Below are 25,870 nucleotides of genomic sequence, written 5' to 3' on the forward strand. Positions count from 1 at the left end.
ATCTGCAGAAATGAGTTTTCGAGATATTTGAAAACTCGTTTTGGATTCCATACTAACGATAGGGAAATGCTGGAAGTAGACGTCTTTTTCGCGCCTTTTTTTCAGCGGAAACGAAATAAGTGAGCTTGTACAATAAAGATAATGTACAATAGATGACAAAAATGCAAAAAAATGAAAAATGAGAAATTTGCAGTTACTGCCCTTTACCTGCACACGGCAGTATATATGGATGCCTCACTTGTTAAGTCGATTAACTCCATAATACAAAAAAGTAGAGAAAGTAGTTATGAAGAAGATGGTGTTATCCATAGGTGTAAATGGGCCCTCGTGTTAAAATTTTTGCCATAACATCGACAGAAATGGACAGAACCAATGCATAAAGCAATGTTGAAGCAGAAATGAGGTTTTTTTTAAATAAGAAAAGTGGAGTTCATTTGGCAATTGAGGCATCCATATGTCTAGTGATTTGCGAGTTTAGTTTTGGACGCCCAGTGACTTAGTTGACTGCAGTCGAGCGATTTAGTTTAGTGACCAGGCATCTTAGTTTTTTGAGACATCCAGTCTACGAATTGAGTACAGTGGCTCCAAGACATCTACTGACTAGATGTCTCTGTTTTAGATACCTAGTGACTTAAGTTAAATTTTTTCCATTGTTCACGTTAGGTGACTTTTGGATCTCTTTCAACTGCATGTCATATAAGTTTTGGACATTGATTATAGTTAACTTACTCAATGTCTAAAACTTAAGGCCAATAGACTAAGTTTTAGACATTGTGACTAAGTGACCTACTGACTAAGTGTTGACTTATATATGTCTGCTGACTTGAGAGTTTAGTTTTGGACTCCCAGTGATATAGTTGACTGCAGTCGAGAGATTTAGTTTAGTAACTAGACATCTTAGTTTGAGACATCTAGTCTATGAATCGAGTCCAGTGGCTCTAAGACGTCTAGTGACTATGTCTCGGTTTTAGATGTCTAGTGACTGAGTTAAATTTTTTCCATTGTACACATTAGGTGACTTTTGGATTTCCATAGACTATGTGTCATAGTTTTGGATATCTATTGACTTCATTGACTTATCTTTACACTAAGCACAGTGACCATTCTTATTGACCACGTCCAGTATGTTATTTCTTTAAATTGGCAAGATAGTTGTTACTTTTTTGTGATCTGCATAGTGACCATTGTTATTGACTACCGCCAGTACGTTTTTTCTTTAAATTGGTTGGTTATAATTATCATATTTTGTACTTTTTGTACTGTCTTGAGAGTATAGTTTTAGACGTCTAATGACTTAGTTGACTGTTGTTTAGTGATTTAGTTTAGTGACTAGACATCTTAGTTTGGAATGTCTAGTGACTAGTTGATCATAGCCTATGAATAGTCCAGTGGCTCTAAGATGTCATGGCTTTAGATGTCTAGTGACTAGATGTCTTGGTTTTATATGTCTAGTGACTAAGTTAAATTTTCTACATTGTTCAAGTTAGGTGACTTTTGGATCTTTATCGATCACATGTCAGTTTTGAATGTCTATTGACTTAACTGACTTCTAATCATATGACTAAGCATAGTAAACAATCTTTAGTGACTACTGTTATGTTTTTAATTGGTTGGTTTTGTTCGTGACTCACGGCTTCTTCCGATCATGAACTCGAGCATGGACTCTTAGTTTAGTGACTAGACATCTTAGTTTGAGACATCTAGTGACTTAATTGAATACAGTCTATGAATTGAGTCCAATAGCTGTAAGATGTCATAGTTTTAGATGTCTAGTCACTAGATATCATGGTTTTAGATGTCCAGTGACTAACTTAAATTTTCTCCACTGTTTAACTTTGGTGACTTTTGGATCTCTATCGACTACATGTCAGTTTTGAATGTTTATTGACTTATAATCATATGACTAAGCATAGTGACCAGTCTTCAGTGACCACCACTCATGTCTTCTCCCCACCAGGAGCTCGAGCGAGGACTCCGCCTCCTTCGACCCCTGAGGGCGGGGCGAGGCGTCCCCTCTTCCACGGGGCACGCGGGCCATCGTGTGGGGCATGCAGAACTGTGCCGTCCAGGGCATGCTGTACTTTGACTACGTGTGCTCCCGTGACCAGTGCTCGGTGGCCGCCATGGTCCACCATTTCACCGGGGACCATAAGCAGAAGTTTGATACATCTTGTGACTTAGTTGACTATAGTCCATGAATCGAGTCCAGTGGCTCTAAGATTTCGTGGTTTTAGATGTCTAGTGACTAGATGTCTTGGTTTTAGGTGTGTAGTGACTAAGTTAAATATTCTCCGCTGTTCAAGTTTGGTGACTTTCGGATTTTTATCTACTACATGTCGTGGTTTTAGATGTCTAGTGACTAAGTAAAATTTTCTCCATTGCTCAAGTTTGGTGACTTTTCAATTTCAATTGACTGGCCTAGGTTTTGATATCTAGTGACTTCATTGACAAGTAGTGACCCATCTTTAGTCACTACCTCTTGTGTTTTTAATTACTTGTTCCTTTTCATGATCCGTGGCTTTTTCCGATCATGAGCTCGAGCGTGGACTCTTAGTTTAGTGACTAGACAACTTAGTTTGGAACATCTAGTGACTTAGTTGACTACAGTCTATGAATTGAGTCCGATGGCTGTAAGATGTCATAGTTTTAGATGTCTAAGTCACTAGACATCATGGTTTTAGATGTCTAGTGACTAATTTAAATTTTCTCCACTGTTCAAGTTAGGTGACTTTTGGATCTCTATCGACTACATGTCAAAGTTTTGAATGTCTATTGACTTATAATCATATGACTAAGCATAGTGACTAGACATCTTAGTTTGGGACATCTAGTGACCTAGTTGACTACAGTCTATGAATTGAGTCCAATGGCTCTAAGATGTCATAGTTTTAGATGTCCAGTGACTAATCTTGGTTTTATGTCTAGTGACTAAGTTAAATTTTCTCCAATGTTCAAGGTTGTTGACTTCAATGTTGGATATCTAGTTGACTAAGCATAGTGGCCGATCTTTAGTGACCACCACTCATGTCTTAAATCGCTCACTCGATTCTTCTCCCCCGCAGGAGCTCGAGCGTGGACTCCGCCTCCTTCGACCCCGAGGGCGGGGCGAGGCGCCCCCTCTTCCACCGGGGCACGCGTGCCATCGTGTGGGGCATGCAGAACCGGGCTGTCCAGGGCATGCTGGACTTTGACTACGTGTGCTCCCGCGACCAGTGCTCGGTGGCCGCCATGGTGTACCCCTTCACCGGGGACCACAAGCAGAAGTTCTACTGGGGGCACAAGGAGATCCTCATCCCCGTCTACAAGAACATGGCCGACGCCATGCGCAGGCACAAGGTACGTGTCCACTCATTGAGAAATAGGAGATGGAATGTCAAGTAATTTAACGTTATTTGTGGTGTTGATATTAGTAATATTAATGGTTCTTAATGTTGATTATGGTATTAACTGGGGCGTCAGTAATACCAATAACAATAATTTTAATAAAAGCAATAATGGAATAAAATAAATTTTTAAAATATTAATAATAGTTATTTGTATTAATAATAATTAATAATGTTAAGAATTGGAACTTTAGTGATATTAATAGTAGCAATAGCAGAATAAAATTAATTGTGAAAATGTTAATAACAGGAAAAATGTTATTGATAATTTCATAAACATATAGATTAATATATGTGTTAATAATGTTAATAATTGGAATACTAGTAACATTAATAAAACTGATAATAGCAATAATATAATATCAATAATTTTAGCAATGATATAATAATACAGTGGACGGCGTTTAATTAAATCACTGCTTAATTGAACCAGCTGCTTTAATGAATCAAATTGTCAAAAACAGAACATCAGCCGCTTTGTTGAATTCAGCCTCTTTATGGAATCAAAACTGTTTAGCACACACATCATTCCTATAAGGGGCAGCCACTGTAGTGGGGGGGGGATAATATATTAATATTATCTTCATAATATTAATAGTAGTGATTAATGATAAATATTGGCAATAGAAATGCTTATAATATTAATACTAAGATTGGAAAACATTTAATTGTAACATTAATAATAGTATTAATAATATTAACAGCATTAATAACAGCTATATTAGCAATATTATTAATAAAAAAAACAGTAAAATGTTAATAGTATGAAGTTCAGTTATCTAAGAGGAGATACTAGACTCCCTTTTCCTGAAAATCCGCTCCTTCCAGGACGCAGACGTGATGATCAGCTTCGCCTCCCTCCGCTCGGCCTACGAGAGCACCCTGGAGACGATGCAGTACCCCCAGATCCGGGTGATCGCCATCATCGCCGAGGGGATACCCGAGAACATGACGCGCAAGATGAACAAGATGGCCGCACAGAAGGGAGTCACCATCATAGGTGAGTCGCCCTCACTGAGTCTCTTTCAAACTGTAGGGACCGGAAGACGTGCCAAATGCTACCGTGATTCGTGGCACGGTCGACCGTAGTCGTGTGACTTTAGTGTTGCACAGCTTTGTCCTAATCATCTTAGTTGACTGCAGTTGAGTGACTAGATGGCTTAGTCCAGTTACTTTTTGTCATCTAGTCACTAGATGGCTTAGTTTTTACAACCAGTGACGGACCACAAGCTCCCGTCGCTAATTCTCCAGCTCGCCAGTTTTGGTTGCGGTTCGGTCTGGCCGGTTACTAGAGGAGAGTTGACTGAATTGCTAGGTGTCTAAAACTAAGGTATCCGGTCACTAGACCTCTGAATATCGTTGGGCTTACTCATTTAGACATCTAGTGACTGGATGGCTTAGTTTCAGACATCTAGTAATTCAGTCAACCATAGTCCAGTGACTAAGTGGACCAAACCGGCAGAGTAAAATCGGTGAGCTGGAGAATTGCCGTTGGCGGCTCACGATCGCTGACAAATTCAGGTCCTCCCGAGGATGAGGGAGTGAGCATCGGCTCGGCCTATAAGAGCACGCTGGAGACAATGCAGTACCTCCAGATCCGGGTTATCATTATCATCCCGGAGGGGATACCCGAGAATATGAACAAGATGGCTGCACACAAGGGAGTCACCATCATAGGAGAGTCTTGTTTCTGCCCCCCCCCCCCCCCCGAACTGAAGAGGCCGGAGGACGTGCCGAACGATACCATGAATTGTGGCACGGTTTACCGTAGTCATGTGACTTTTGTACTACACAGCTTTGTCCTAGTCATCTTAGTTTTCTGCAATTGAGTGATTAGATGGCTTAGTCCAGTTACTTTTTGTTATCTATTCACTAGATGGCTTAGTCCAGTGACTTTTTGTTATCTATTCACTAGATGGCTTAGTCCAGTGGTTTTTTGTTATCTAGTCACTAGATGGCTTAGTCCAGTGACTTTTTGTTATCTAGTCACTTGATGGCTTAGTCCAGTTACTTTTTGTTATCTATTCACTAGATGGCTTAGTCCAGTGACTTTTTGTTATCTATTCACTAGATGGCTTAGTCCAGTGGTTTTTTGTTATCTAGTCACTAGATGGCTTAGTCCAGTGACTTTTTGTTATCTAGTCACTTGATGGCTTAGTCCAGTGACTTTTTGTTATCTAGTCACTTGATTGCTTAGTACAGTGACTTTTTGTTATCTAGTGTGGTTTAGTTTTTAACATCCAGTGACGAACCATGAGCCACCTTCAGTAATTCTCCGACTGTCGCGAGTTTCAGTTGATGGTTCGGTCCGGCCGGTTACTAGACAAGAGTTGACTGCATTGCTAGGTGTCTGAAACTAAGCCATCCATTCAGTATACATCTGATCATCACTGGACTTCATCTGGACGTCTAGTGACTGGATGGCTTAGTTTTAGACATCTAGCAATTTAGTCAACTCTTGTCTAGTAACAGGCCGGATCGAACCGGCAACCAAAACTGGTGAGACGTGGAATTGCCAATGGTGGCTCATGGTCAGTGAAGAGTGCAAATTCGGTGAGATAAGAGTGAATGTAAGAATGTATTGTCTTTCGCCTACAAGAGCACCCTGGAAATGATGCAGTATCCCCAGACCTACCCTGATTGGTGGCACGGTCGATTGTAGTCATGTGACAGCTTCGTCCTAACCATCTTATTAGTTGACTGCAGTCTAGTGACTAGATGGCTTAGTCTAGTCACTTTTTGTTATTCAGTCACTTTGTCCAGTGACTTTTTGTTATCTAGTGACTAGGTGGCTTATTTTTCACATCCAGTGGCAGACTACGAGCCGCCGTCGGTAATTATCTGGTTCACCAGTTTCAGTTGCCAGTCTAGCTGATACTAGACAAGAGTTGACTGAATTGCTAGGTGTCTAAAACTAAGGTATCCGGTCACTAGACCTCTGAATATCGTTGGGCTTACTCATTTAGACATCTAGTGACTGGATGGCTTAGTTTCAGACATCTAGTAATTCAGTCAACCATAGTCCAGTGACTAAGTGGACCAAACCGGCAGAGTAAAATCGGTGAGCTGGAGAATTGCCGTTGGCGGCTCACGATCGCTGACAAATTCAGGTCCTCCCGAGGATGAGGGAGTGAGCATCGGCTCGGCCTATAAGAGCACGCTGGAGACAATGCAGTACCTCCAGATCCGGGTTATCATTATCATCCCGGAGGGGATACCCGAGAATATGAACAAGATGGCTGCACACAAGGGAGTCACCATCATAGGAGAGTCTTGTTTCTGCCCCCCCCCCCCGAACTGAAGAGGCTGGAGGACGTGCCGAACGATACCATGAATTGTGGCACGGTTTACCGTAGTCATGTGACTTTTGTACTACACAGCTTTGTCCTAGGCATCTTAGTTTTCTGCAATTGAGTGATTAGATGGCTTAGTCCAGTGAATTTTTGTTATCTAGTCACTAGATGGCTTAGTCCAGTGACTTTTTGTTATCTAGTCACTTGATGGCTTAGTCCAGTGACTTTTTGTTATCTAGTCACTTGATGGCTTAGTACAGTGACTTTTTGTTATCTAGTGACTAGATGGCTTAGATTAACATCCAGTGACGAACCATGAGCCACCTTCAATAATTCTCCGACTCTCGCCAGTTTCGGTTGACGGTTCGGTCCGGCCGGTTACTAGACAAGAGTTGACTGAATTACTTGGTGTCTGAAACTAAGCCATCCAGTCACCAGACATCTGAACATCACTGGACTTCATCTGGACGTCTAGTGACTAGATGGCTTAGTTTTAGACATCTAGCAATTTATTCAACTCTCGTCTAGTAACCGGCCGGATCAAACCGGCAACCGAAACTGGCGAGACGTGGAATTGCCAATGGCTCATGGTCGGTGAAGAGTGCAAATTCGGTGTCCATAGAGATAAGAGTGAATGTAAGAATGTATTTTGTCTTTCGCCTACAAGAGCAACCTGGAGATGATGCAGTGTCCCCAGATCCGGGTGATCGCCATCATCGCCGAGGGGATACCCGAGAACATGACCCGCAAGATGAACAAGATGGCCGCACAGAAGGGAGTCACCATCATAGGTGAGTCGCCCTCACGGTGGCCCCCGCACCGTCGGGATCACAAGACGTGCCGAACGCTACCCTGATTGGTGGTACGGTCGACTGTAGTCGTGTGACGGCTTCGTCCTAATCATCTTAGTTGACTGCAGTCTAGTGACTACATGGCTTAGTCCAGTGACTTTTTGTTATTCAGTCACTAGATGGCTTTGTCCAGTGACTTTTTGTTATCTAGTGACTAGATGGCTTAGTTTTCACATCCAGTGGCGGACTACGAGCCGCCGTCAGTAATTATCTGGCTCGCCCGTTTCAGTTGCCGGTTCAGCTGGTACTAGACAAGAGTTGACTGAATTGCTAGGAGTCTAAAACTAAGCCACATCTAGTCACTAGATGTCTAAATATAACTGGACTTAAGTCATTTAGAAATCTAGTGACTGGATGGCATAGTTTGGCATCTAGCAATTCAGTCAACTATAGGCCAGTGACGAGGTGGACTGAACCGGCAGACCAATATCGGTGAGCTGGAGAATTGCCGACAGCGGCTCAAAGTCGGTGACGAATTTGGTTCTTCTTGAGTATGAGTGAGTGAGAATCCACTCGGCCTACAAGAGCAGCTGGAGACGGTGTAGTAACTAAATGGTTTAGTTTTTAACATCCAATAATGACAGACAGCGAACCGCCATCGTCAATTCTCCGGCTCACCAGTATCGATTGCTGGTTCGGTCTGGCAGGTTACTAGACGAGAGTTGACTAAACGCCTAGATGTCTAAAACTAAGCCCCAGTCACAAAGAGTATAAATATCACCAGACTTTGTATTTTAGACCTCCAGTGACTGGGTGGCTTCGTTTTAAACATATAGTTTAGTCAACTCTCGTCTAGTAACCAGGTGGACCGAACTAGTCACTATCATGGGTGAGTCATCGTCATGTTGCCCCCCTGTATGGACTGGAAGACGTGCTGAATGCTACCTTGATTTGTGGCATGGTTGACTAGTCGTGGGACTTTTCTGCTGCACAGTGTTGTCCTGACTGAATAGGCCCTAGTTTGGCTGCAACGAGGGTTCAAAGTTGCTAGTTTTGCCCCAGAAATGCAATGGCATTTCAACTGGAACTTCAGACTTTAAAACTATGTTTGATGTCTCAACACATTTGGCATCTTTTGTCAGTACGATGAGTGGAAGGGAGAACACCTATGTATTTATAGGAGTTATTTAAGTTGGCTGAAAAGTCGAAAAGATCTTGTGTTTTTGTTTTCATGTGCCATGTGCAATAAATTATAGTTTTTCTCCTCTCCCATTTTTTGCTCATGATTGTGGAATATCTTTGATAGCAGACGATATATCCAGTTAAAGTAAAAGCTTTCATTAGCAAACGATAAATACATTTTACTAGCAGAGAATTAATGTGAAACAAAAATAATTAATTTCATTTGCAAACAATAAATACCCTGTAATTGTTATTTTGATATTTAAGTTGTTGAAATGAAAAGTCGTGTCCAATTCAAATTTGAGAACCACTTATTAAAAATCCACGTTAAAAATTCAACCTAATTTACAGGGCTCCCAAATGGTCCGCTTTTCCCGCCAAAGTCCGTTTTTTAGGGTTAAGTCCGCTTTAGACCGCTTTTTAACATTTTGGTCCGATTAGTCCGCTTTTATATAGTTTTTACTTCAAAACCAGATTTTAAAAATTTTCCATTACGTTAAAAGATACCTTCAACCGCTGCAGCATGGAAATCCATAAAAAAGAGGTTTGGGGGAGGAGTTATGACGTCGAATCGCGGAGCAGGGTGTACCGATATTTCTCGGAATTTCAGCCTCGCCTTTCCAATAACGAATGAACTTTCGGATCTTGATAACTCGAATATTCCTTTATCTCAAAGTTTTCATTGGATCCCAAGCTCTTGAGACTGTTGTGGAAACTTCCCATACCTCGGAAAGTTTTAGCCGGTCCCTTGGGTCTTAGAGTTGTCGCGCGTTGACTGTATAACGCTGCTATGAACCACCCCTTTTGCAAATGAATTCGGAAGTAATTTCGTCGCGCATGCGCCATTTTTTTACAGGCGCATATGTTCGTAAATTTTACGCCCTTGAAAAACCTTGAAAAGTTCCTGAAAAAAAAAAGAGTTTATTTTCCAAGTGCTTAAACGCCTTAAAAAAGTATGAAAATTGTATTGCTTGAATTCTTTCAAAAATCATTACAAGCAATCTAAAGCATACTTTTGATTGCTTGTAATTCCTTTAAAAATATTTCATGAGTGCGATTTTCTGAACATAGGTTCGATATACAGTATCGCGAAAAATTGCTTTCGTGTTTGAGGTTTCAATCCTTTTGCATCTTGTATATTTTGATGTTTTTTACAATCGGAAGTTATTTTGACACGTGCTACCTTAGATTAGCTTATTTTTCGATTAATTTCAATAATGAACGAAGGAATTAGTTTGGAAACCATGACATCATTGAACTTACTCGGACTTCGCGGAAAACTGCTTCTCGCGTTTGAAAATTCAATCCTTTTGCATCTTGTAAATCTTTTGATGTTTTCGACAGTAGGAAGTTATTTTGACATATACTACTTTAGATTAGCTTATTTTTCTTTTAATTTCAATAATTAACGAAGGAATTAGTTTGGAAACCATGATAACATTAAACGTTGCTCGGACTTCGCGGAAAACTGCTTCTCGCGTTTTAAATTTCAATCCTTTTGCATCTTGTAAATATTTTGATGTTTTTTACAGCAGGAAGTTATTTTGACATATACTGCTTTAGATTAGCTTATTTTTCGTTTAATTTCAATAATTAACGAAGTAATTATTTTGGAAACCATTGCAACATTGAACTTAATCAGACTTCGCGGAAAACTGCTTCTCGCGTTTGAAATTTCAATCCTTTTGCATCTTGTAAATATTTTGATGTTTTCGACAGTAGAAAGTTATTTTGACATATACTACTTTAGATTAGCTTATTTTTCGTTTAATTTCAATAATTAACGAAGTAATTATTTTGAAACCATGGCAACATTGAACTTACTCGGACTTCGCGGAAAATAAGTTTTAGTTTTCGAAATTTCAATCTTTTTGCATCATGAAAATATTAAAATATTTTGCCCAATCGAATGTTATTTTCCCAAATGCTACCTCAGATTAGCATGTTTTATGTTTAATTTAGTACAAAATAAATAAGTTTATTTTATGTGAGATATGCCAAAATTGAACTTGGTTTGTGAAAATTTGCTTATTTGAGCTTTCAACCGTTTTGCATCTAATAAATATTTTTATATTTTTTGGCAATTTGAAGTTGCTTTGACATGTTACATTAGATTAACTCGTTTTAATTTTTTATTTAAATAACTAAAAAATTAATAATTTTTTTTAAGTTCAAATTTTTAGTTTTGCAAACTTAATATTAATTATCATTAGCTTATTCTCGGTTATTGCTGATTTTATGAGGGGGGGGGGATATTAAATGTAAACAATTGAGTGCATAACATTTTAACTTAGTGTTTGTATTTAAAACGAAATTGAATTATAAAATTTTATAAAGTTGAATTTACGTACATCATTTCATTGTCATGATGCCTGCTAAAGAGGGGAATTGGTTCCCCCCCCCCATAAAAGTTCAAAGCACTCATAGCCTTGCAATCATGGATGTTTTTTTTTTTTTTAAATATATGTTTTATGATTCTTGAAAATATACTTTCAATATGAAAATTGCAAAACTAAACCTCATGTGATATGCTTCTCTTTGTGATTAAGCATTTCAGACATTTTTAGGAAAACTTTCAATACAGTAAATCTTTTATCAAAGTGTCTGTTGTAGAAAAAGCAGTTTGTTTTCTTATACTTTTTATATTACTTTCTGTTATTTATGTGTTAGCATTAAATGAAATCTGCATGTAATATTTATAGTACGAATTTAGGGTAGTACCTTGAAAAATATTTTTTTACTCTTGAAAAGTGCTTAAATTTTTTTCTTCCTAAATGGTATGAACCCTGTGATAAGAGATAAAATTTAAAACTCAAGTATAAAAAATTTTACTATAAACTCAGTTGTAGCTTTGTTTAAAATCAAAACAATATTTTTTTGGTTTCAGTGTGAGTCATGAGGAACTGCAAATTTCTCTTCAAATAGTTAGATGGGAACAAAATTAGAGACTAGGGAAAACAACAAGAGAATAACGTTTTTTTTTGTTTGGTGTATGCTAACGCTGTTAAGAAGCATTACAAGACGGAAAAACACAAAAGTAATTTTAAGCAAAAAAAAAAAAAAATGAAGCACAGCTTCATCTATCCTTCAGTGAGACTACCAGCGTCCCGGGTTCAAGTCAAAATGTATCATTATGCCTATTTAGTTCTAAAGAGGCTGCCTTAAGTGCTGAACTAAGTGCCCCCCCCCCCCCCAATCCAAATATTTGTGTAAATAATATTATTCAATGGATAAAAAGATCAGTTTCACAGGTGATAAAAGAATTGTATCTCTCATTATTATAGTTAATTAACAAATTATCTTCACGAATTTAGCAGCTGGCAACTAATTTGCCTTTAGGTTCTTCCCTTTGTTTAATTATGAGTGGTCCTCCCAAGGTCCTCTTTTTAATTCTAACTGGTCCTCTTTGGTCCCCTTTTTGATAAAAAATGGTCCTCTTTTACCCTTTTCTGGAGCTAAAATGTGTTGGGAGCCCTGATTTATTCAAAGGTAAGTGCATGCAAATGGCTCTTACTGCAGTACAAGAGCAGAAAAAAGGATAAAAATAGCAATTCTAAAAAAATTCTTTTGCAATTCTGGGTCCAAATTATGATCTGTGGACCCCCGTTTTAGCTGAACTAGGGCCTATGCAGTCAAACTGCTTTACCTTTGCTCATACCTAGTGGGAATTGACCTATATCTAGGATTTTGTCCAAATCCATGACCCTCAAGGTTGTGTCGTTTGGTAGTTAGTTGAATGCAGTCTAGTGACTAGATGGTTAAGTTTAGTGACTTTTTGTTATCCAGTCACTAGATGGCTTTGTCTAGTGACTTTTCGTTGTCTAGTGACTAGATGGCTTAGTTTTTACATCCAGTGACAGACCATGAGTTGCCGTCGGTATTTCGTCAGCTCACCAGTTTTGGTTGCCAGTTCGGTCGGGCCGGTTACTAGACGAGAGTTGACTGAGTTGCTAGATGTCTAAAACTAGGCCATCCCGTCACTAGACGTCTAAATATCTCTGAACTTGGTCATTTAGATGTCTAGTGACTAGATGGCTTAGTTTTAGACATCTAGCAATTTAGTCGGCTGCAGGCTAGTGAATAGGTGGACCAAACCGGCAGACAGAAATTGGTGAGCCGGAGAATCGCCGACGGTGGTCGGTGATGAGCGCAAATTCAGTTTCCATAGAGACAAGAGTGAGCGTAAGAGTCTGTTATTTCTCCGTTCCAGGTCCGGCCACGGTGGGCGGCATCAAGCCGGGCTGCTTCAAGATCGGCAATACGGGCGGCATGATGGACAACATCCTGGCTTCCCGGCTGCACCGCCCGGGGAGCGTGGCGTACGTCAGCCGCTCGGGCGGCATGTCCAACGAGCTCAACAACATCGTGTCCCGCAACACGGACGGAGTATACGAGGGGGTGGCCATCGGGGGAGACAGGTACGCAGGTGTCCATCGTATAACACGGTTGATTTGTGCTGTGCAATACTGAAATCGTGTTATACGAGACTTTATTTATACATGTTTTTAAAACTTCTGTTTTGAACCAAATAATCATGTACATAATATACGTAATATAAATCTAGCTTTTGACATTTAGTGACTTAGTCGACTATCGAAATCTATTGACCTTGTCTGGAGAGTTTTAGAAAAATAGTGACCGGTCTCTCTGTTTTAGATGTCTGGTGACTTAGTTGACTGTTAAAGTCTAATGACCAAGTTTACTGAGTTTTAGACGTTAAAAGTGACCCAGACACTGTTTTGGACCTTTGGTAACTTGGTTGACTAGTATAGTCTATTGATCAGATCAAGGCTAGTGATCTGTAGACATCTAGTGATCATCAGTGCACAGCAATGGGGCATTTTATTTTTTTGGACCTACTTTTTATTTTAATTGTGCTTAATCTTAAAATTGTTACGTAATTAATAATTTTATGAGCATGAAATAAAAAGGAATATTAAATTAATGTTAACGTAGCAAAAAATATGGAAAATTACTTTTTCGTTATTTTTAGTAATAAATGAATAACATTAATAGGATTAATACATGTCATTTTTATATTGCTAATATTGAAGTTTGCCCCGTGGTAGGAAATGCAGTGAACCAAAACTAAATTCGGCGACAGTTGTGATATTTCAAAAATCATTAAAAGTATTGCTCATGTTGGTCTAACTATCACATTGCAAATAAAGTTTCTTAGATTCAATTTTTAAAAATTATTTTAAATAAATATAATAAACTATGCATGCACTATATGTATTAATTAATTTTACTAATTGTTTCATATATAGATTAAAATTTATGATCCATTTACCTTTAATATATTTTTAACAAAAAATCCATTTTTTTTGGGTATTTCAAAAAAAAATATTTACCAACCACCGATCATGATCGCCCATCCATGTTATTAAAACTCCGGCAGGTACCCCGGCACCACGTTCCTGGACCACCTGCTGCGCTACCAGTCGGAGCCGGACGTCAAGATGATGGTGCTCCTGGGCGAGGTGGGAGGCACGGAGGAGTACGACGTGTGCGCCGCCCTGCGGGACGGCCGCATCACCAAGCCCCTGGTGGCCTGGTGCATCGGCACCTGCGCCGGCATGCTCTCCACCGAGGTGCAGTTCGGGCACGCCGGCGCCTGCGCCCAGAGCGAGCGGGAGACGGCCCGGGCCAAGAACGCCGCCCTGGCCGGGGCCGGCGCCTACGTCCCCGACACCTTCGACAACCTGGGCAAGACCATGCGGGGCGTCTTCGAGGACCTGGTGGAGCGGGGTGAGGTCGTGCCCCAGCCGGAGGTGAGTGGCTGCTGGCTAGACGGCCTAGTTTTAGATGTCTGGTGGCTTATTTGACTTTAGTCTATTTAGTATGTCTGGATTTTAGATGCCTACAGACTTTACAACTTAGTTTTAGACAGCCATTGACTTGGCTGCTTATAGTGTATTATGTATGTCTAGTGGCTTTTAGATGTCTATTGACTAGATGACTCAGTTTAGATGTCTATTGACTAGATGTGTTAGTTTTAGACATCAGGTAACTTAGAAGACTATAATCTACTCAGTGACTTTTAGATGCCTCCAGACTGGACAACATAGTTATGGACATCTAGTGACTTAGTTGCCAATAGTCTATGTAAGTCTAGTGGCTTTTAGATGTCTACTGACTAGATGGGTTAGTTTTAGACATCAGGTAACTTAGTTGACTATATTTTGTAGTAAGTTACCGCCCTAAGCCAGGGCTCATCTAGTGACTTAATTGCCAATAGTCTATGTAGTCTGTGTAAGTGGCTTTTAGATGTCTACTGACTAGATGGCTCAGTTTTAGAAGCCTACTGACTAGATGGCTTAGTTTTAGACATCTGGTGACTTAGTTGAATATATTAAGTAAGTCTTGTGAATTTTTTAGATTCCTACTGACTAGGTGGCTTAGTTTTACATGGCTGGTGACAGCAGTATAGTGGCTTAGTTTAGTCACTGGATATCAATGTTTTAGATACCTTCGCTTAAGACGGCTATAGTCAGGGCAAATGAACCTGGCAGCATTGTGAAGGCTGCAGAATTTCACCTCATGATATTACAAAGCTGCCAGGTTAGGTTTGCTCCAACTGTAGTGATCTTGATTTGGGCCGTCAATGGTTGAAGCAAAACATAACCTGCCAGGTTTTAATAGCATGATCAGGATCTGCATTACCTTCACAATGCTGGCAATTCATGTTTCCCCCTACTATAGTGACTTCGTTGACTTATACCCTATTGACTTAAGTCTAAAGTTTAGATGTCTTTTCACTGGGTGTCTTTGTTTTAGATGTCAATTGATTTAGTTGAGTATATCCTATTGTGTAAGTCTAGTGACCTTTAAACGGCTACCGATTGGCCATCGTAACCTTCAATTTCTAGATTTAGAGATCTAAAGACTTAGTTGACTACAGTCTATTGATTTTTTCTGCCTTAAGATATCTTGGTCTTTAGACTTCTTAGTTTTATACTTCTTGTTTTAGTTTGTTATGTCTCATTATTTTGTTGACTACAATATAGTGATTTTCAGATGTTTAATGATTAGACTTCTTAGTGTTTTTCATTATGAACTTAAAATTTTCATAATTGAGTACACTACAACAGCAGTTCTTGGACCATGGGCCCTGGCTCGTGAGTTAGAGTGGGTAATAGAGGTATTTTTAAAAGTGCAATTTATAAAAAAAAATCATATTTCAGAGACAACTACTACTTATTACCTAATGGTAAGAAATAAATTGTTCTAAAATTAAGTGAAATATCTTATTTTATTTTTTAAAATATCATCTAAATTCTTCATTGTGTGTGTTAGTATTCTCACTTTTGAACACATTTTGTGGGAAATTTATTTCTTTTATTATTTATTTATTATCTTATATCTTTGAACGAGCAATTCTTGTGGGTATGTATATATTTCTTATCTCGGAAACAGCTTTAACGATTTCGGTGAAATTTTGAATTTAATTGGAATTTAGCATTCTAAGTTCATCTACATCAGTGTTTTTCTGTAAAAACGCGATTTTTTTTACAAGAAACAGTTTTTTAATATAAAGTCAAATTTAGTTAAGCCTTGAAGTAAACTGAGTTGACGCATCAGGCAGACGATTTGCTACTATAACGATGAAAATTTGTCTCTTCTCACTTTAAAATTTTATACTTGCTTAGGGTTGCCAGGCTTGACTGATATTAGCCACTTTGGCTCATTTCCATCACACTTGACTAAAAACAAATTCAAAAGCATTATGTAAGTCGATGTAAGGCTTTTTTCTTTTTTAAGTGAAACTATTGCTTGACCTTCTTATTTTATTTACTTATATTCTTTTTTACACATCAAATAGTTTTATGTTTTTTTTAAAATCACGCATCTAAATTTTATTTCGAAGAAGCGTATGTCTTGAGATTGTTTATGTTTTGTTAAGACAGTTATCATTTGTTGGAATGGTTTGTGGATCATCAGTTTGGATGGATATCATGCTGTATGTAGCATTTTCTGGCGTAAAAACTAAAAGTACTTATTCAAAAAGAAAATCTCGATTGGGATAAAATCGTGAAACGCATCATAGTATGAAATTAAGTATTCGGTTAAAAACCGATTTCACCATAGCAAAACTAAGGTCAAGAAAATTTAATTACCGACAAGAAAATTTTATAGCCTAAACAAATGTAACAGATAGTTTAAAACAAAATGTTGATTTAATTACATTCAAAATCTTCTTTGTTTGATACTTAAGTGTTATAAGAAGGTCGAGTGCTTAATATTTTGTTAACGTGAAGCTTTTCAAGTATATTTAGAAAAGTATTAAGCCTTAAAAAAACACAGGTTGTTAACAAAAATTGATTCTTTTAAAGCCGAGCGACTCTCGGTCGTCCAGGTACTTAATTTTTTAAGTATCAAGTGCTGTATTGTGCTAGTGTCAAGTGCCCTTTTACTTTTCTTAAATACTATGTTTGGGACACACCTTTATATCAACTTTCACTCCCGTCTATAGTATCGTTCTCTCCCCCGCGCAGGTTCCCCCTCCGGCCGTGCCCATGGACTACAGCTGGGCGCGGGAGCTGGGCCTGATCCGCAAGCCGGCCTCCTTCCTGACCTCCATCTGCGACGAGCGGGGGCAGGAGCCCCTCTACGCCGGGACCCCCATCTCCTCCGTCATCCGCGAGGACCTGGGCATCGGGGGCGTCCTCGGCCTGCTCTGGTTCCAGCGCCGCCTGCCGCCCTACGCCGCCCACTTCCTGGAGCGCGTCCTGGTGGTCACCGCCGACCACGGGCCCGCCGTCTCGGGGGCCCACAACACCATCGTCTGCGCCCGCGCCGGCAAGGACCTGGTCTCCTCCCTGGTCTCGGGGCTCCTCACCATCGTGAGTCGCTCCTCTCTTTGCACATTGTAGTCGCTAAGTTTTTTTTCCACCGGGAGTAGGTTTGGCGTAGTGGGTTGAAATTTGGTACGTAGACTCAGAGTAGGGTCTAGTTGCGCACTTCCCTTTTAAATGCTCCAAAATGGGTCTTTCACACATTTTTTGGGGAAATTGGTGTTTGTTTTGATGTAGACGCAAGTGGTGTTATGATTAGCAAATCTTGTCAATGTTCCAATAAGATGATGAATCACCAAATCTTTCTTGCCAACTTGAGGATGCATAGCCAAGTTGGCGACAAACTTGGCAAAAAAATGATTTTTGAATTACCATTTATTTTGTTTTTTTTTTTTGGAGGTTGTTTATTTTTGCTCGGTTGAAAATTTTAATATTTGTGGTACAAAATGTGTTCAGAAAGTTACATTCCAGTGCTTTTTTTTTGTTAAAAAAAAGCACTGGTAAAAAACTATTTATGTCCCGTATATCACATGAAAACATTAAAGTTGGTAATGCTAGCTGTAAGGTAATCTAATTTTCCTGTACATCGAAGTATCATTTCCTGCTTTTCTCACTAAAACTGTTGTATATACACAGGACAGAATTAGTATATTGGAAATATTTTTGCAAAAATTTTAATATTTTCATTTAAAATGTGTTTGTAGATATATGAAACACACATTTATATAAGTTTATATAAATGCAAATCTCTTAAATAAGAGACACAATTTTCTGTTTGTTATCTCACGATTTATGCGGGATGGGGGGGGGGAGCCAATTTTTGTCAGAAAAATTCATTGAACTGTTTTCAATTACTGTTGAGGAATGATTGGAATAATTTGGATCGTTTTTCGGCGATTTGAACAAAGAAAGTTGCTTGCTAATTATACCAATAGGTTTAAAAGTTAGTTGTATATTTCTGTTAGAACACACACACACACAAAAAAAAAAGGACTGCATACTATTTGTATGTTTATAATATAATATACTTTTATTATTAGTTTATAATATAATGTATTATTATTTATAAAATATAAACACACACAACATGTAACACATATATATGTTGTGTGTGTTTATATTTTTAAATGTTTAAAATTTGTTTTCTAAGAAAATATACATTTTAATTTTTGTCTTATTTTTATGCGTTTCTTTAACGCTAAGTGCAGGGATGATTTTTCCGGCTTTTGCCAAAAACGTACGTTTTGAAATCATGCCAACGATGTCAAATACGTGATTTGAGATTTCAATCTTTTTGCATCCTGAAAGTATTTCAATTATTTTTAATGTTGGGTGTTTTTTTATTATGTGCTACCTTATATCTGCTTATTTTATTCATCATTTCAATAATATTTTTATTTCTTTAATTTATTTTAGAAGAAGTGCTAAAGTTGCTCTGGTTAATCTCAAATGGTTTAGGCTTTACAAACTGTTAAAAGTTTTGAAATTTCATGATTAAATGAGGCAGCTGCAAGTTTTTTTTTTTTTGTTCCAAAACTGTATTAGGAAGCTTTCAAAAACAAATTTTGGGTTCCATTGCAAGGAAAAAGATAACCAATCATTTATATACATATTTATTTTCAATTCTTTCTATGAAAAGTATGTTCTACCACATAAAGAAATTTTAGATTTTTTTTTTCTCTGCTGTAAATTTTTACTTTACAAACAGATCTAATTTTAAAATTTATGTTCTCACTCGTTTAACACTATAAACTAAAATGTTTTTAATGGAAAAAAAATGTATTTTTCTCTAAAAAATATGATTGTGTGATGCAGCCAAGATTGAACTCTGGCTCCTGCAACCCTTTGTTCAAGGACTCGGGTTAGAAATTGTTGCCTCTTTTTCAAAATTTAGATTTATTTAGGAATCAACACTCTTGCAAAGAAATGGTACAATGCAGCAAATTGTACAAAATTATTACTCATACTTAATTAAATATGTATTACCTTTAAAACTGGTAAATTAGCCATTTTTTGTTGAGTTTTTGAATATCATGGCTTTCAGGAAATTCTTTTTGGATATCATCCCTTTTATGAAATTTTTTTGGATTTCCTCTTTTTTGCGATCTGACCACTCTTATCCCTGGTGTAAATATATATATGAAGCACACATTTGTATAAATGCATATCTCTTAAATAAAAGAGAAACAAATTTCTGTTTACTATCTCACAATTTATGGGGGGGGGAGGTAACGGGTCTATTTTTGTCGTAAAAATTCATTGAACTGTTTTCAAAATTAACGGTTGAATGATGATTGGAATAGTTTGGATCATTTTTGGTTTTTTGAACAAAGAAAGCTTCTGGCTAATTCTTCCAATAGGTTTAAAAGTTAGTTGTATATTTCCGTCATAAAAAAAAATAGTATGGATTACATAGTATTTGTATGTTTTGTATATTTTTTGTTATAAGTTTATTATAAATGTGTTACGTATTTTTGAATTTTTGAAATGTGTAATCTTAAAAACTATACGTTTTAATTTTTGTCTTGTGCGTTTCTTTAACGCTAAAGTGTGACGTGTAATACTGGCATTTTTGTCTTTGTGCAACAATCTTTTAGCATCCGCTTTCGATTTGAAATATTTCCCTTTATTTTTTCAACATTTCAGAAAACAAAGCATATTGAGCATAAATACAAGCATATTTTTTGTTATAAGTTTATTATAAATATGTTATGTATGTTTATATTTTTGAATTTTTAAAAATGTGTAATCTTAAAAAATATACATTTTAAGTTTTGTCTTGTGCGTTTCTTTAACGCTAAAGTGTGAGGTGTAATACTGGACTTTTTTTTCTTCGTGCAACAATCTTTTAGCATCCGCTTTCGATTAAAAATATTTCCTTTTATTTTTTCAACATTTCAGAAAACAAAGCACATTGAGCATAAATACAAGCATATTTTTTTAGTATTCATTTATTTATTTACTGTTTGGGTTAAATAATTGCAATGCCGATTATGCACGGAATTCAAACTGAAAGATACGATAGTTACCATCTTATTTTCATTCCAGGGGGACAGGTTTGGAGGTGCCCTGGATGCAGCAGCTAGGATGTTCTCCGAGGCCTACGACTCTGGGATGCTGCCCATGGAATTCGTCAATTCCATGCGCCGCAAAGGGCAGCTCATCATGGGCATCGGACACAGGGTCAAGTCCGTGAGTTTTACTCATTTCTGTTAACATGAAAAGATTTTGAGTTAATTGCTTGAAAATTAAAAAGAAGCGAATGATTTTTACACTTTCCGGTATGTTGGTCACAGAAAAGGACACCAATTTGAAAAGTCTGTTTTTTTTTCTTTAAAAAACAAAAACTGCTGCAAGGTGTTATTTTGTTCTCTTTAATGATCTTAGAGGCCTCACTACATAAATGACTTTTTCCGCTGATTTCATTTTTGTTTAAATCGTCCCAATGTTTTATTTAAAAAAAATTTTTGCAAGATTTAAAAAAAAATTTAATTTACACTTAATAGAGACTTATCATTTTTCTTTCTTTTCCCTGCGGTATTTAATCATTCTTTTGTGAAAAGATTCAAGGTCATTTTTGAAAGTATATTTCTTATCAAAAAATGAAAAATTATACTGAGAAAAAGCACTTTAAAGTTTTGCTTTTAGATCACTTAGCGTGCATAAAATGACTCATAACATTTTTAACTCTTTAACTACCAGCAAGACATGTGTGTCCCATAATTACAAGTTTATTATATGAATTATCAAATAATGCACATTTTTGCTTTTTGCATGTTATATTAGACATCATAATTATAACAAAGCAGAAAAGTTATTCTTTAAAAGATGCTCCGGAGTTTTGAATTGAAAACCCTTCAAACTGCAGAATTCTTTTTTTCAGCTTATGAAAGCTGAAATTTTAGCTTGCAGTATTCTTAAAGCATTAAATTTTTGAGCTTCAGTTATGCATAATCGCCAACTCTACTGTTTTTAACGGGAGACTCCCGCTTCTTGCTTCCATCTCCCGATTTCCCTTTTTTTTACCATTTTCTCCCGTTTTTTCAGTCAATCATCAAAAAGTTTCATTTTCTTCTCACTAGATGGCGTCCCGTTCTAGTATACCAATGTCAGAGAATAAGAATTTGTCCAATTAATAACTCATTTAGTAAAAATAAATTTTTCGGAAGCTTTCCACATTGCATGTTCAACAAAGCATGTGCTTTGCTAAAAATGGCAGCAGATTTCAATCCTTTTGCATCTTGAAATTATTTCAATTATTTTGAAAGTTCGAAGTTGTTTTAAAATGTGCTACCCTATACCTACTTATTATATATATTATTTTCATTATATATTGATTTTTTTTTTCGGATTTTAGTAATTAAATTTTTGTAGCTATACTTTTCTGGTAGAGACTGGGGAATGTATGAAACTTTAAGCAAGTTCACTACTTATTATTAGATTTTTCCTTTGCAGTATATTTTTCTTGCTGCTACCAATTTGCTTACATCTGTCAAAAATCCCCATTTCACTTTAAATTTAGTATTCATATTATTTAAAAGCATAATATAATAATTCTGTTGTGAAGATATGTCGATGGTGTTTATTGCTCGTTTTCGAAACTTTATTTCTTTATATCTTAACTTTAAATAGTCTCGGTCATCATCTTTGAACACGTTTTGAGTTCTCGTCGTAGGGATTTGATGCGAGGTCAAGTCTTTGCCACTTATCCATTTGAACATGGCCCCACTAGATGGCGCTGACGCTTAACATTCTCTGACAATTTATGACTTTTCTGTGTTAAACCGATGCAGCTCATGCATCCACAAACCAATGTCAATGCTTCAAAGTTGGGTCATTTTTGATTGGACGTCGGATATTTTGACCACAAGAGGCGCTGAACGCCTTCTCCGAATCCACCAATCGACGGCAATGTTGTAGCGTTCTCTACGTTTCCTCTCCATTTTTACTCTCCGTACAGGGATGATACATTCTTATGTAGGATTGGCAACACAATTTTGTTTACGTGGCGACTACAAAAAAAAAAGATTGTAGTGTCGATGAATAAAATTATTGATTCTTTGTTCTTAAGTTGTTGTGTCACCTAGCTGTATACAGTGAAACCTCAATAAGTAGTCGACCGGTTAAGCGGTCACTCTGCTTAAGTCGTCGTTTTTCTCTGGTCCCGACAAGGTCTCATTCACAGTAATGTACAATGACCCTCCTTTACTGGTCACCAAATTTAATTCTACCCGCTTAACTAGTCACTCAAAAATTGTTTTCTAAAATTCCTTTTCCTTATCGGATCTCAGAAAATAGTGTCGGACTTAGTTAAAAGGCTGTTTGATAGTCATTTTCCCTTGAAATCTCGATCCTCGGTTATATTCATTCAAAGCATACTTCTTGCCGTGACTCTGCCAAGTGCCGAGAATATGAATCTAACTCCTTCCAGAAAGACAGACAAAATCTAATACCTGGAGAAAGTTGGTCAGTATATAACATCCGTTTACAAGGAACTACAACACAGAATGTAAAGCTTGATGTATGTTAGAAGATATAGTTCTTTACCCTAAGCAACAACTTCATCAGTCGACGTTGAAGGATTTTATTAATGTACAGGGACTACATTAAAATAAGTTGTTATTAAGTAATGTACAAGTAAGAGAAAACAAAACAAAGTAACTATCATTAGTATTTTCCCTCTTTTTAAAATTTCCATTAATTTATAGACATTGATTACATAAGTTATTGTTTTTCTCGCAGAATTCTACTGCTATTCATGAATATTTGTAAGGCTTTCCTTAATTTCCCACTCCACATAAGTGGTCACTCCGCATAAGTGGTCAAAAATGTTTGGTCCCTTGAGTTAACGAGGTTTTACTGTATATTTAAAGAGCTAAACCAAAGCGTTAATTATTTTACGACCAAAGCGTAAGCGAAAATATCTGCTTCAATGTAATGGAAACGTGTTCCCAATAGCGCCCTCTTTGTTGCCATGAGTTTCAGCGATTCTCACTGCCTATTTGTTGGATGTAATTTGAGGTTAATAGCCTACAGCTAAGCTGAAAATTAGGCAACTCATTTCCAACTGAAAATTTGAGGGAGAGGGTCTGCCCGAAGAAAATAAAACATGAATCATTCTTTACACTGAAAAACATTTATTTAACATATATAAAAAATGATTACAATACAATAATTTGGTCCTCCGAAGAAAAATTAAAAAAGATCTTACAATAAGTCCATACAGGTATCAAAAGTCCTGTCGATGTTCCATAGCGACTCCTCACAGGTAGATGGACGGTATAGCAATCTCCACCAGAATTGCAGGCTGGTCAGTTCACACCTTGTGAGCAAAGTTCACCATATCAGGAAAAAATATCGAAGATGGACACGATTAGAATTAAGTGGGGCCATGCCTAGGTAATGGTAGATGAACAAGAAGACTTTTCGAAACTTGACGACAGTTTTGATTTTTTTTTAAGCATATATCTTCAATGATCTTGTTTTGAGCATGTCTTGCCTCTGATTGGTGTATTTTTTTTCTCCAGATCAACAACCCGGACCAGAGGGTCCAGATCCTGAAAGAATACGCCAAGGAACACTTTCCCGCAACGCCAGTTCTGGACTATGCCCTGCAAGTGGAGAAAATCACCACATCCAAGGTACGCCACTTCTAACGCCATGAATCATATTTTTAGAACCAATATAACATTTAATATTATGTCCCAAGGCTAGAATAATATTAAAAATGTTACATTGCCCTACCGGACAAGTTTGCCTAAAAAGTACTTGCCTGAATAAAATTTTTATGTGTTCAGTTTTTTATTGTATAACTTAATAAAAATATTTGAATTTCCAGTATAGCATTAATCCGACAAAAAACTAATTCAACGGCTTTATATCTGAATCAAAAATTATTTCAACGTAAAACATAAAAAAAAAAGTTTAAATAAATAACACAATAGGTTTTCCACAGGCCCTCAAAAGCCCCTATAAAGGCCCTATTTTCAAGTGTTTCTAGGGGCCCCTCGAAAAGCCATATTTAGTTGTCAAAAGCCCTAAAAATGGATCAAAGGCCCTATTTTTTAGGATTTGACAAACCCTTTGACCTTTTGAAGACGGCTAAGATATTTGCTGAAAAGCTACAACCCAACAGACTGATAATACGGAACTTAGTAAATTTAACAAATAATTTTGCTATTTATATACAGGGTGTCCGGCAAAGGACTCCCTGGTTTCAAAATTAAATATCTCGGAAACAAAGGACGATATTGGAATAAAATAAACGGTATGAAACCCATAAAAATCATCTTGGAAATTAGTTTTATGAAGTGCCAACAGGTGGCGCTGCACGCTGTAATTGCAATAAAAGTCGCCATAAATAGTGCTGCGAAGAGGTTGGATTATAATTTGTAGTGTATATGTAAGCATACCTGAGAGACAAAAACTACTGCTGAAACAACTACTGTCTGACCATCTATTGCATGGAAAGGCTAATATCCGGTTTATGGGCGGAAATGGACGTATCTATTAGTTTATAGGGGTGTTAATTGGTTTGTTTCACATGTGCCTCCATAGACTAATAATAAGAGTAGACCGAGCTTTCTCATTCTTGCTGATAAAGAAAATTGGTTCATAGATGTATCATGTGACTAGTGGAAGGGCTTGGCGAAGACTTTGGCAGCATGGTTGCTAGATGGCAGCATTATCCATAGTTTGGCACTCGACATGTATTTTAAGACAATGTGTTTTCATTTAAAAAAACTTCCAGGTGCAGAGATTGAACTGTTTTTCTTTTAGTTATGCATTATTTTGACATTAGTAATAGTTTTTGATCAGTTTTCGGTAACTTTTATTTCATTTGGAACTGCTATGTCAGTGTTGGCGTAAAAGTAATGGCGTAAACGTTTTGCGTTAACGCAAAAATGTACTAATCGGAATCTTAAATTGAAATTGTAGGTAAAAATCTTACCGTTTGCCGATTCCTTTTGGGCGCTTGCATCTTTATTTGCTTAGAGAGTTATTGAAATTGAATGAAGAAAACGCACAATACTATCTAAACGAAAAACTCACTCTATTAACAAAATATTTACAACTTAGAATAACAAATTTAGGAATCGGACTCCATAAGAAATCATTCTTCCGTGTTCCATCAATTCTATTTATTTTATTTCTCGCGGACGCTGTTGCTAGGATATCCACCAGTCACATGGTTTGGTTTATGAGCAGCAAAAGGGTTGCCATAGCTCGGTCTACTCTTATAATTAGTCTATGTGTGCCTCTCTATTATTGAGCCTTAGTTTTGTAAAAATGAAAATTGGCTCTCAGCAACATTTTTTTAAATCTAAAGTACATTCGATCCATATTCTTACGGCAAAAGTTAATTGTTTTATCTATTCACAACAAAGTTTTGAGCTTACCATTTTGCTTTTACGTTTCTGAAC

The 25,870-nt window shown here is 37.3% G+C and overlaps 1 protein-coding gene across 2 annotated transcripts in view; it reads left to right on the forward strand.

Annotated features, from left to right (window-relative positions):
• The window catches only part of LOC129233123 (ATP-citrate synthase-like), an 85,897-nt gene that overhangs the window by 49,418 nt on the left and 10,609 nt on the right, over positions 1-25,870 (forward strand). For both annotated transcript variants that reach the window (XM_054867184.1, XM_054867183.1), the window contains exons 10-16: positions 3,063-3,336; positions 4,212-4,383; positions 12,860-13,067; positions 14,051-14,423; positions 17,148-17,495; positions 20,496-20,639; positions 23,975-24,088. In XM_054867184.1, the coding sequence (XP_054723159.1) occupies positions 3,063-3,336; positions 4,212-4,383; positions 12,860-13,067; positions 14,051-14,423; positions 17,148-17,495; positions 20,496-20,639; positions 23,975-24,088 (1,633 nt within the window). The remainder of the gene's footprint in view (positions 1-3,062; positions 3,337-4,211; positions 4,384-12,859; positions 13,068-14,050; positions 14,424-17,147; positions 17,496-20,495; positions 20,640-23,974; positions 24,089-25,870) is intronic.

Source organism: Uloborus diversus, unplaced genomic scaffold (assembly GCF_026930045.1).
Source record: "Uloborus diversus isolate 005 unplaced genomic scaffold, Udiv.v.3.1 scaffold_18, whole genome shotgun sequence".
NCBI lineage: Eukaryota > Metazoa > Arthropoda > Arachnida > Araneae > Uloboridae > Uloborus > Uloborus diversus.